The following is a 13,797-nucleotide window of genomic DNA, read 5'->3' on the forward strand; positions in this document are numbered from 1 at the left end:
CCTGCTTAGTATCCTCCGCAGGACCCCTGAGAAACACCAGGGCCCAAGGAACAGGCTTTGCAAAGCACTGCTCCAGGAGGACTCAGCTTCCTTTTTTACATAAATTTGTGGGTTTTTTTTTCATATTAAAAAATTAAAGCTGCAATTTAACATAATTCATGGAAAGAGTCCTCTCCGTCTCTCACATCCCACAAGCAAATGCCATGAGCACCACCTCAAAATGTGTCACTACTTGCCTCTCAGGTCTGCTGTAAAGAATGTGCCTGTAAAAATCTAAGTCAGACCTTGTTCGCCCTCCGCTCAAGGCCTTCCGATGACTTTCTATCTCACTCAAAGGGAAAGCCAAGGCCCTCACAAGGGCTGCAAGACCTTATGTAATTGACCCAGCCCTCTCGGACTTTGCCCCCGTCCTGGTCCCCCAGCCCTGTCCTGGAAACACTGATCCCCTCCTGCCTCTCAGCCCTCACACTGGCTATTCCTCTGGCTGGGACCCCTTCCACCCAGCTCTTCTCTTAGCCTCATTCTTCTCTTCCTTTTGATCTCTTTTTAAAACTCACCTCATTAGAGAAGCATTTTCTGAACACTCGATATAAAATCGTAATTCCTCCCCTTTGTCTGTCCCCCTTCCCCTGTTCTCCATGATAATTCTCACCACCTGATATGTTGTGTTTGATGAGATATTTATATATACAATTCCCATCCTTAACATCCAACTAGTTAATTGAATTTCATCTGTTTTGTTCGCTACAGATCCCTAGTACTTGATTGGCATATAATAAAAGCTTAGTAAGTACTTATTTAATGTACTTATTTAATGAAACAAATGAATTGTATATGTTTATTTTTATATCCCCACTGACAGTTTATAAAAGAGCACAATCCCTCAAGGGGATGAAACACTCAGTACGTTCTTCACGATTCTGATGCATATGTGGGCGTCACCCTGAGCCCACATATACATCAAGTACATGCTTTATGCTAAATAAATAAAATGTCTCCTCACCTACAGTTTTCTCCATTTTTTTAATGTCTGCCAATGTTATGATTTACAACATACAAACTTATTTAACGATTACATTGGAGCTTTAGTTCATTAAATATAATCAGTTTTCAAAATGCAAAGTCCCCAAACCAAAGAATGCTGGGCACCACTGCCCAAGGTCCAGCTTAATTCATTGGGTTCTTTAGTCTCTGCCACCAGGAGTGACTCACATCCCGCCCTGTTAGCTCGGCTCCAACTCGGCCATCTCCACAGGCCACTAGATCAAAAGGCCGTGACGCAGCAATCTGCATTTCTGCTCAATCACAAATCCCAACCATGGGCGCTGAGAGGGAGGAACTGGAACTTCACTGCGCAAGTCACTTATCACCTCTGGACCTGAGTTACCTCATCTGTAAAAAGGAGATAACACCGCAGGTGCTCCTGGCAGAGACCTCAGAGAGTCTGCACACCATAAACACTAGCCTGTGATTTTACTGGGGCTGCTACATATTATCATGACAACTTGTCCCTATATCTGACCCACTGCCAAATCCTCTTCGTTCCCACCATCATAAATTAGGCCTGATAATGTATTCCTCAAGCGTGTGGCTCTTCTCACAAAAGGTTATCAGATTACAATGTCTAAAAATTCACCTTTAGGGCACGACTCCTTTATTTATGTTGGGGAGTTCAAATGTGACTGCCGCCTCTCTTCCTGGTCCTATCAACTGAACGATGCGCTTTCTAACATTTAGAAGCACTTGGTGCATTCCCATCCCATCACCTCGTTCCCTTCACCCGCAATGTCTTCATATCCTCACCTACCCAATGACACTACTTCCAAACCTAACTCCAACGTCCCCTCCTCAAGAACGTCTTTCTGGATCATTAAACGCCCCCCCCCCCCCACACACACACACCTTCCACAGAACTAAAGCCCCAGGGAACTGCAGGTGCTGGGCGCTGTACCCTTCTTAGGTGATGTTTCATCTCAGTGCTAGAATTGTAGGAATCCCGTGGACTTCCCCAGGCTTTGCTCTCAATATGTGTGGTGTGCAAACTGTGTGGACAGAAAGACGATCCAGAAACACACTCACTGGCCATGCGGCACAAGCGGAAGCCTGGGAAGGCGCTGCTGCTTCACACGTCACTTACCTACGGCAGGTCTAGCGAGCCCCTGCTCAGTGTCATTGGAGGAGCGAAAGAGTTTCAAGTGGGGCTTTAGCCCATGGATTAAATTCTGACGACTTCTACATTGATTACAATAACCTGGAGAAAGTTAAGAGCGTATCTGTTTGTTTGTTTGTTTGTTACAAAGAAATATATATATATCAGGTTTTCTAGACTAGAAAGCAGGTGTGATCATTTTTAAAACGAGGCAAGGCTATCAAAGCAGTCACAAGTCCCGGGCCACAGAAAAATTGCAAGGCTACAAAGGACAGCACATTTCTCAGATGCAGAAAACCTGATGTCTGAGGAGAAATGCTTGTTGTATGTCTGGATGGGAAGAGAAAGGAAATATTTTTTTTCTAAAATAGTCATTCTGCTACCATCAGAAGCATGGCTCGTGTTTGTTACGACGACTCGTGTGAATAAAGCAATAAATCTGTTCTACAACGAGGCCGACAAGGCCAGGCGATGGCAAGGTGTTGAATACGATGATCTAGTGACCTGTCGGCATTGACCCCTTGACTCCACCACAGAAAGGGCGATTCTAAAAGTGGGGGGTGCAGTGTCTGGCTACGGAGGCACAGAGCGTGGTCCCGATCAGGTCCGGCCACGGGGACGACTTACTGGAGGCGCTGTCGATGCTGCTGAGGCTGTCGGAGCCGTGCAGGTGGTGCCTGTGCAGCTGCCTGTAGAGGCTGAATTTGGAGAACTTGCTGGGTTTGCCTATGCCTTTCAGTTTTGAATCCATATCATCAGCACTCTTCAGGATGGGCAGATTTTTAGCAGACTCCTTTTTATCTTGGAGGCTTAAGGATTCCATAGATTCTGTCACTTCAGCCTGTGAAGACTATTCAAAATGAAACAAAAAGACACCGCATCAAATACACTGCGCTGTGGCCCTTTCATTCCAGGCGGGTGAGGTGGACAGTTGGCACAGGATAGAAGTTTCTAACAGACACACAGTAAGGTGTGAGGTCAGCCGCAGGGCAGTAGGGATTCTTGTGAACGGTTTAAATACTGCCAAAGGCATAGCAGGCGTCCCATTGTAGTTACTCTTTCAGGCCAAATTCCTGAAATTTCATATCAATGAATTGTCTTATCTCAAACACAATTATATAAGTTACGCTCACTGTTGAGCCACTGAACTTTCTCTGCTAAATATTAAGTAAGCAGTGCTTTTTCTGTCAATTATCCTCCCTGTTACCAATTCACTACATTTCAGTTTCCCCAGAAAAAGTACCAACATAGCCAGCAGTAAAATAGGAGGAAGACCAACAACTTTTTTAATACGTATATTGATATTTTGGCAACCACTTGAGTTGAGATAATAAGTATATGAATATAGGTATATAGATATATTTTGGCAGCTCTTGATTTAAAGGTAGTTTGTGAAGTTATTAACCTCCTACTTTCAAATAGAATTACCTACCCTATTTTATATGTCTTTAAGTAGGAAGATTTCAAAAACCTTGGCAGTTACCTGCATATAATAAGGCAGCTTATTTAACTTAAAGTTCAATTGCTGCACATTTTTGTTTATAAACTGTTTTCCTAATAGCAAATAAATCTTTAATCTAAATGGACAACAAAGGAGTGGAGTATGAGAGAGCAAATGCTCCATTGAATCTATTTTTTCTTCTTACAAGAGAAGAAACAAACCAGGTGAGTCTATGTTTGACTCAAAGTCACTCTCACTCAATCAATCAGTCAGGCTATCCTATATAATAAAGAGCTAATATGCAAATGGTCGTCACATCCTCATGCCATCACAACCCATCAGGAGGCTGCATGCGCAACGGGTGCGTGCGGGTGGGCAGGGACTTGATGCTGTGTGTGCAGCGCAGAGGCGGGTCCTGGTGGCTCTGCGTGGCGATGCCAGGGGTCCTGGTGGCTCCACGCAGTGGGGCCTGGGAGTTCTGCGGCTCCGTGCTGCGTGGAGGTGGGACCCCTGGCTCTGGCCTACCTCTTTGGGGCAATCCATCGAGGAGCCCTGGATGGGTGGGTGGGGCCTATCTCTTTGGGGCTATGGATTGTGGGGCTCCCGCACTGTGAGAGGGCACAGGCCAGGGTGGGTACCCCCCACCCTCGAGTGCACAAATTTCGTGCATCAGGCCTCTAGTCTATCTATATAAAAGCCTAATATGCAAAGTGTCCCCTCAGGAATTCGACTGACCGGGAGTTCTATTGCTCGCTATGATGTGCGCTGACCACCAGGGGGCGGCACGGAATGAAGGAAAGCCCTGGCCAGCAGTTGGCAGCCAAGGAAGGGAGGCCCCAACTGACAGCTGGCAGCCACTAGGGACCCTACCCATGCACAAATTTTGTGCACTAAGCCTTTAGTCTATATATATAAAAACTTAAGCGACTGTTCAACTGTTTGGCCATTTGACCATTCAACTGGTTGCTATGACACGCACTGACCACCAGGGGGCAGACGCTCAATGCAGGAGCTGCCCCCTGGTGATCAGTGCATTCCCACAGTGGGAGCACTGCTCAGCTGACTGATGGTCGCCAGATGACGGGCTCACGGCTGGTGAGTGCAGCTGTGGTGGTGTGAGCCTTTCCTACGGACACTCCCCCTGCACACCCCTCCCCCATCCGGACTGGGACCAGGATCTAGACCAGCATCAGGACTGACTGGGCATGAGCCCACGGCCATTTCTCGGTCATGGGCACACCAGTATTGCCCTAGGACGGGTGCACAGAAATCACAGCGGAACGGCAGCAAGCCTACCCAGTGGTGGCAGGCGCAGTGGGGCCAGGATGAGTGGGAGTGGCGAGGCGCCCGGCCCAGGCTCCTCCCCAGTTGCCTGCTGCTTCCCGCACTACTACATCCCTGGGGGATGTTGGACTGCGGGTTTTGGCCCGATCCCTGTAAGCACACCGAGGGACCCCACGTGCACCGGGCCTCTAGTAATATATATTTACACAAATTGTGTCCCTCTTATGCAGTTCTGTAAAGGTGAAATTACTTACTGGGAGGGAACACATCGATGGTCCAGAGATGACACGCTTCACGCTGCCCACGTCCGTGAGTCTGTGCTCATTGTCATCCCACCTGCCATAGGCCAGATCGATCCCGCCCACAAAGGCCACCGACTGGTCGATGATGACAAGTTTCTCATGATGAGCCCACAGATATACGGCGGACGACACGTGATCTGGGTGCCTCATCACCTTAAGAGGAAAAAATTGCATATGTAATATGATTTTTTAAATGTCCTTCTGTTTTCACCCCTGAGTGGCATTTTCTATAATTCAAATACCAAAATGGGCTCTGTATACACCAAAGAAAATCCCCAAACTTCTCCTTTTATTCTCAGTATTTAACTGGGAAAGTTACATCTGAAGCATCCCCCACCCCCATCCACCCTACATTTTGGGGCAACTGCCATTTATCTTGAAGTTTGGGCACATATTCCTATAGAAGTCAGCTCAATGAAATAGCTAATTCCCTTTCCCCTCTAAAAGGATATATCTGGTATTATTTAAAGACAAAAAACTCTAAAAATGTTTAAACAACATCTCTATCTGTGGCAAATTTTTTGATAACTATATTGATCTTTTGGCAGCCATGGAGTCAAAATAGGAAGCATATGAATATAGGGAGAGAGAGATTTTGGCAGCTCTTAATTTGAAGGGTACTTTGAGGAGTTATCAACTTCCTGTTTGTAAAGAATTCTCTCTAAATGCAGGAATGGAACCCAAGACCCTTTGGTGCATAGGCCAATGCTCTACCCAGTGAGAACACTGGCCAGGGCTGACTGGGAAATATTTATTGATAAGGTTTAGGTCTTTGGTAAATATCAAATAGCTTTTTTTGAATTGCTTATTGTGCTTGTTTACTTTATTAGTATTTTATACAAGATGCTATTAAGAAAAGTAATTTAAGGCCCGGCCAGCATGGCTCAGTGGTTGAGCATTGACCTATGAACCAGGAGGTCAGGGTTCTATTCCCAGTCAAGGCACATGCCTGGGGTTGCGGGCTCGATTCCCAGTGTGGGGCATGCAGGAGGCAGCCGATCAATGATTCTCTCTCATCATTGATGTTTCTATCTCCCTCTCCCTTCTTCTCTGAAATCAATAAAAAATGTATATATTTTTTTAAAAAAAGAAAAGTACTTTAAGTCCTAAAGGAGCTCTCTTTGTTGCTATCAGTATTCAAGGGATGCCACAGGGAGATCACATTTTAGAGATTCCGGGATCATCTTAATGAGGAGAATGGAAACTTGACAGGCCTCAAAACAACTCTAGGAAGTGTGCTCTTGACTAAATTTATCTATCTATCTATCTATCTATCTATCTATCTATCTATCTATTATCTATCTATCTATCTATCTATCTATCTATCTATCTAAAAGACTAATATGCAAAGTGTCCCCTTGGGAGTTCGACCAGGAGACCAGGCGTTCGATCAATCACTATGACATGAGCTGACCACCAGGGGGCGGCACGGAATGAAGGAACGAAGGAAGGCCCTGGCTGGCAGCCAGCAGCTGGGGAAGGGAGACCTCAGCCAGCAGCCGGAAGGCCCTGATCAACCCTGAATGCCGGCCAGGCCTAGGGGACCCTACCAGTGCAAATTTGTACAGCAGGCCTCTCTCTAATCAGGGTGAGAAAAGCTGAAATGTGATCCTTGTTGACTCCATCAATATTAGAAATATTAAAAAAGTATAGTATTTTCTTTTATTTCTGAGAAGAACACAATGCTATTTATTGAATATATAAGTTAGGGAATTCTACACATTACCACTGCTCAAAGCAAAATAAACCTGAAAAACTACAGAATAATAAAGAAGAAACATGGTTCAGCAAGATGAACCCGGATACCTTTATGTTGGGGTGTAGACGCATTAAAGTCTTCTTGCTGTATTCACTGTTTATTCCAAGTGCAAGTTCCACCTCTTTGTAGAGTATTATGAAGATCCTCACCCCCTCTTGCTGTCACAGGAGAAAACACAGGCAGGAATGAGAATTTCTGTAGGTAGGTTATGGTTTTCTTTTTCTTCTTCCTTTCTGTGCACTGTATTTTCTAAAATTTCTTCTACAAACAAGTATTGTAAAATATTAATGAACAACACAATACAAGGAAGGTGAAACGAAAATGTATGTATATTAAGACCCAGATGTAAAAAATAAATATTATCTTTCTTCCATTCCTACAATTTGTTATGCCAAGACAGTGTCAATATTTGACTAGAGACAGAACCTTGAAATTATAATCTCAACTACTGAAAGTGTCTCATAGTCTTACACCTGAGAACATTTCCAAACACATATAATTTAGAAAGCTTTGATCTGATTCATGTTAAGGTTTGGGGTTCTTTTTGTTGTTGTTGTTTGTTTATATTTTATTTTATTTATTTTTAATTTCTTTATTGATTAAGGTGTTACATATGTGTCCTTCCCACATTACCCCCCTATCCCCCCAACTCATGCCCTCACCCCCCTGTTGTCTGTGTCCATTGGTTAGGCTTATATGCATGCAAAAAAGAAGGAGTTCTTACCATTTGTTTGTTTTTATTATACTTCAACTGTTGAAGTGATTAAAAACAAACCTCTGATATAAGTTAAACTAAATATCCCTTAATGTTCCTGGGGTATGTTTCAAAGAATTTGTTGTTGTTTGTTGTTGTTGTTTTTTTAATTTTGTTTTTTATTGATTTCAGAGAGAAAGGAAGAGGGAGAGAGAAATAGAAACATTTATGATGAGAGAGAATCATTGATCATCTGCCTCCTCCACGCCCCTTGCTGGGGTCCGAGCCCGCAACCCAGGCATGTGCCCTGACCTGGAATCGAACCATGACCTACTGGTTGGTAGGTCGACACTCAACCACTGAGTCATATCAGCCGGGCTAGAATTTTTCTTTAAAAAAATTATTTAAATGGATAAATTGATGTGTGATTGGTTGCCTCCTGACCAAAATCAAACCCTTCAGTCTGAGGGCCAAAGCTCTAATCACTGAACCAAACCAGCTAGGGTACATTTCTTAATCTTTAGGAGATAAATGTATTGGTTCACACTCTGAACCCATAATTGAATCATTAATGTCAGTTTCACCAGTGAAATGACTTCAGAAGTCAGCTTCTCTAACATTCAAAAATCCCAGAATTTTAGCAGCCTTACACAAATGAACACTTGGAGCTAAAAGAAAATAGACAAACCATTATGAGGGTCAAATTAAATCAAAGGTGTCTGGAAAACTTTAAATGTTATAGAAATAACATTTATTATTAATATTAACCATCAAAAAGGAGAATGTTCAGCAGCTGGTAGTACAAAGAAGTAGCAGTACCTCCTTTTCTAGTTCTGGGTGGTGACAAGGTTTCAGCCTATGCTTAAATGCCCGCCCCCGAATATCCCTCCCCTTCTCCATGTCCACTCAGATGGTTCCCCCTTCAACATATAGATCAGAATGTACTCAACCAGGACACGCTGTTTTATTTACCCCCACTTCCTGTGCTACGTTTTTACTTTTTAGGCGTGCATCCTCGGTATTGCTGTGCAGTTTGCAGCATTTAAATTTGCACTCTCTATACCCAGCAGCTCTGAAAGCATTCTGAAACATATTGCATACACATTGGATAATGTATCTAAAGTAGGCACTTAATATCCCAGAGATTAGACTATAAGAAATATTTCATAATACTTCCTAAAGTGTTAGAGATGTAGGCATATCTAATAAATTATAGTGGCAGAGAATAATTTGAATTGTAAATGAATAACCCATGATAATTAGGCATTGTTTATAATGGAAATTTGAGTCATAAATGGCTCAGTGGTTGAGCATTGACCTATGAACCAGGAGGTCATGGTTTGATTCACAGTTAGGGCAGATGCCCGGGTTGCGGGCTCCATCCCTAGTGTGGGGTGTGCAGGAGGCAGCTGATCAATGATTCTCTCTCAACATTGATGTTTCTATCTCTCTCTCCCTCTCCCTTCCTCTCTGAAATCAATATGAATATATTTAAAATGAAAAATAATATAGGAGTTTATATTTTAAGTTGCAGGATGTAAAATTTGGAGCAAACCAAACACATATACAATTCCCAAATATTGTTCTGCCAATACCAAGAAGTATTATTTTGGCCCCTAAAGCCTTACAATATATTACTTCATAATACCAATAATTGAACTTTCTTGATATTATTTAAGAAGTGTATACATTTTTGCAGGGACACACTAGATTTACACTCTGGGTTGCACTGAGGAAATGTGAGTACTAGGAGAAGATTAACTCTTGCTCTGAAAAAAAAAGTAGTCATTCTATTTCCCTGGTTATCAGTGGACTTTTGGAACTTGCTCATTATTTGTTATAATGATATAACTATTACTTGAGTAAAGAGATCAGGAAGTGAAAGTGTAGACAAGAAGTGAACAGACTAATGGCTAATGCTCTGGCCAGGGAGTGCTCAGCTGTGAATCACTGATTAAGGGTTCTAAAAAAACCTAACTACCCATTATGTTATTTTTCTCCTCTATTGTTCAGGTTTACTTTGCTATTTGAATATTTTAGGATTCAGCACTGAATAACAGTTATCCAAAAATAGCCTCCCATTGAAAGATACAAAGTTTAAAACCTAAAATTTCAACCTAAGTTATAGTACATTATAGCTGATATCTTTCATCATGGTTGATTTGTTTCAAATGGATGAAATTCTACTTCTTAGAATTATGAGATTATTACTCACTCATAAGAAAAGTAGTCACAACATAGGAACTGGCCTGAATCTTACAATTTTCGATTTACCTGCATAACGAATTGATTTTTGAAATAACAGAGATGTTAACACTAATGGATTACATTATTACCCTCCATCTATCATACCTGACATTTTCTTCTGTACTGTGTCTTTAATCATTGAAATAAATGAACTCTAGAGGAAATAGGGTAGAGACCTTGAGTCTTTTTAGCTTAAATACAAATGACTAATAAGGAAGTAATTAAATATAAAATGTTCATTTTTACACAGTCTGGTTTACAATTATTTGCTCACATCTACAATAAACAGTTAATTAGTGACAAAACTTCTGTGATAATAAAGCAATAAAAGTCCTCTTCTTTTGGTCAATGCATTGCAACACTCTCATAAACTCAAAACGGCAAAGGAAAAAAGGTTCCTTGGAAACAAAGGCATTTCCTGGATCATAATTGTGGAAACTTACACAAATGTGGGAAATATTTATGCAAAATGAAATCCAAATTAGAAAGAAAACAAAAGGACTAATATTAACGGTAATTTTTAAAAATACACTTTTCAAACAGCCAATGTTTTTCTAATGCCTTTTATCGACTTTTGCTTAGAGAGATGGAAGGAAAGTATTAATAGGGGAAGTAGGAAAACAAAGGAATGGATTGGATTTGACTACGCAACACCATGTTTCTTATCTCTACTCAAGTCAACTAACCCAAAGGTTCCACAGAATCAATGTCATTAAACTTGATTTTCCAAAGGTGAACATTCTGTCCTCTTTTCTAATTTGCTTTTACTCAAGTAGAACAGACACAATACTGTCAGCAGTAGGAAGTTTTAGGAGTTTTAGATATACATCAGACATGCAAAAACAAAAGAAAAACATACAAATTTTTCAGAGTTGAAATCAAGAGATTTTGTTTCTGAGCCAGCGTTTTCTCAGATTGCTCAAAGTACTGTGGTCAAAATATTTTCTGGATGCAGCCAGGTCTGTCCACTGCTTGAAGAGAGCATAGCTTACAGTTCCACAGGCTAATCACTCATTTTATCACTTGTCCAGGAATTCCCAGGAATGAAAAAAAATCCGTATCCTTGCCAGTTAATTGCAGGCAGCATTGGGATGTAAGATCACAAATGCTTGTGAGTTGTTTTGTGTGGTGTTTTTTTTTAAACCAGTTTTGTCTAAAGCACAGACCTCAAAGTTGAACATGTCTTCTCCCTTCCCTGCCATGCCCTTCCAGGTCACCACTTTAATAAGATTCTCTTTGATTTTTTGGGCAGAGATATGATTATTTATCTCATTTGATAAACCTGGATATCCTTCTCTCCCATTTGCTCACAGACTACAACTCTAGAATGTGCACTGTGATCCAGGACAGTAAGAAATTAACCAGATGACAAAAGCCCCCTGAGGACCTACACCTTTTTCTGTAAGCCCCCAGGTCGCTATGTTTGAGGATTCTTTTGGTGCAAGTCTCATCAGAAGTATTACATATCTCTAAGGTTGAAATATACCAGTTGGGTACAAGGATATAGTTACCCATAACCATGAAGCAAATGATCTCACCTGTTAGTGTAGACAATGCAGGACTGTGGGAAACCTTGGGATGCCGATTTGAATAGTAAACACTCTGCCTCTCAAGGTTAGCTTAGACTATTTTAAATAATAACAATGCATATCAGAAGACCCAAGAGACAGGGAAATATCAACTCAGTTATTACAGAGAAACAAAATATTGTATTTTTCCCCCTAAGAAATAGCCATTTTAAGAGATGTTTGCCTATATGTTGGCAATGAGGCAGAAACACTAAGTTCCTTCTCTAAAATCTGCACAATCAAATGGAAGGAAAAAAATCATTTATTTAAATCCACCTTGTGGACCTCTGGGACCCATTAATGCAAAAACAAATGTTATCAACCCACTACTTTGTGAAATTAGTGTCTTTCAGAAACAAAATTATTTATATGAAACAGTGTTCATAAGCATATGAAATGTCAATTTTGAATGATCCAAGTGTTAAAAAAGCATGACCAACTTAATAATATGGTATAGCTAGATTACAGAAGAGCAATTCTGCTAAATGACCCACTGAGAAATTAATATTTCTCATAGTAACACTAATTAATATTTAACAGTGTTACTATCTCCTTAGGAAATTTAAAAAATCATTATCCACAATTCAAAAATCACAAGTTTCAGGAAGCTGATAAAATTCAAATAAACCACCATTATCAGACCATAATAATTACTGGACCCTGGTGTCCACCTGGAACCTCACCAGGGTTCAGAGGCAATAAAAGCGAAGAGAAACCATGGTTGTGATAGAAAAGGAAACTGGGCAGGTACACTAAAGGGATAAACAAACATCTGCCAGCTAACATGAAGTCGAGGGCCTGGCTTGCAGGATCTTCCTCCTGAGCTCTGTTCTGGCATCGACTACTTTCTGGAACTTACTTAGATGTTCTGTACACATCTCACACTCAAATGATCTAAACTTTAGCTCTCTAAATCTGAGTTTGTTCCTCCCACTACTAGATTGACCTTCCAACACATCATTTTGATCAGATCACCCTTCATCCATAACACCCCCAACCCAGTAGATCCCCACTGTACTGCATAAAGCCCAAATCACTGGCTTGGATCATCAACCTTTCACGTCCTAGCTGCAGCCTGCCTTCCCATCTTGATCCGCCACCCTAACTATGCTAACACTCAGGTATAATCAACCTTGTCACCTTACTGTGACTGGAAAAGCCTTCTGAATTCCTGTTTCCACACCACATTTCCTAAATCTAGAAATTTCTTCTTTGTAATTTTGTTGCTCATTCTAAATGCCCTAAATCTCTCATGTCCTGAGGAGTTCCCCACCAGACCTCCCAATGCTCTTCCTCCTGCCTTTGAATCTTGGCCCTGTCTCTGCACTCAATTGACTCTTGTGTAGTTTTTAAAGCTCCTTCAGGTCAAAAATCATGCTTCTTATTTATGTACATTCACATATGATTAGCCAAGTGCCCTGCACTCACAGGCATTCAGCAAATACATGTTGACTGAAAGCTAAAACAGTAAAGTGTTGGATAACTACTGTAAAGAGAGGATTTACTAGTTTGATTGACTCCTGGAGAAAATTACAGTCCATTCAACATACAGAAACACATTTGGTAATCTTAGGATTGAGCTCAGAACATGAGTCCTTGATCAAGCCTTCCATGGGCAGAGATGGAATCTTTTTCATACACGAATTAGTAATTAGTATATGTAGTACGTGGATCAGGAGATAACTGTATGCTAACTTATTTAATTACTATGCAAATAATGCTTTTCAAGACCAGAATTTCCAATTTTGTGAATAGACTTTTGTTCAAATAACACATTAGATTAGCCATAGAAATGATGCTGTGTGGCAAGACATGTCTGAAATAAAGATTATCAATTTCAGCCTTCAATATTAGCAGTGAGCTCAAATTATATTATGATATTTGCAAAAATCCTAAAGTAAAAACATGGGGAAAAGACATTGAAGGAAAAGGAAAAGGTGAGTTGGTCAAGAGGTAGGGGAATATAAAGGATGGGGGGAAAAGAAATGAGTGTAGGCTGTGATGAATAGTAAAATACTACCCATGATTACTTAGGATCTACAAATTCTGCAGGAATGTTTAATGATAGAATAAACAAGATTAAGACAGTTTCAAATAATAGTAAAAGGTTAGCACCCCCATTTGAACGTGACTAACAAGAAATCCAATTCTATTCTAATTCACCTTAATTTAACTTGGTTAAGGGCCAACTACATAAAAATTTCATTAGAAATATGCATGTATAGTAGTCTTCGATGAACCTGCTATACTGATTCAGTTATTTATTTTTTATAACAAAAAGAGCACACTCAGTCCTCACCCAGAATCTACATGGTCAACTGCACAGGAAACCATTTCACATTACCAGGAATTG

General features: G+C 40.9%; 1 protein-coding gene across 3 annotated transcripts in view; it reads right to left on the reverse strand.

Moving 5' to 3' along the window:
* Positions 1–13,797, reverse strand: part of PLD1 (phospholipase D1) — a 200,954-nt gene that overhangs the window by 66,213 nt on the left and 120,944 nt on the right. For 2 of the 3 annotated variants that reach the window (XM_079766495.1, XM_079766494.1), the window contains exons 13-16: positions 6,983–7,093; positions 5,129–5,329; positions 2,777–2,999; positions 2,138–2,251 (exon numbers count right to left, since the gene is read on the reverse strand). In XM_079766495.1, coding sequence (XP_079622621.1) covers positions 2,138–2,251; positions 2,777–2,999; positions 5,129–5,329; positions 6,983–7,093 — 649 coding nt within the window. The remainder of the gene's footprint in view (positions 1–2,137; positions 2,252–2,776; positions 3,000–5,128; positions 5,330–6,982; positions 7,094–13,797) is intronic. The other variant, XM_079766496.1, reaches the window with a different exon arrangement.

Source organism: Cnephaeus nilssonii (assembly GCF_951640355.1).
Source record: "Cnephaeus nilssonii genome assembly, chromosome: 3".
Lineage (NCBI taxonomy): Eukaryota > Metazoa > Chordata > Mammalia > Chiroptera > Vespertilionidae > Cnephaeus > Cnephaeus nilssonii.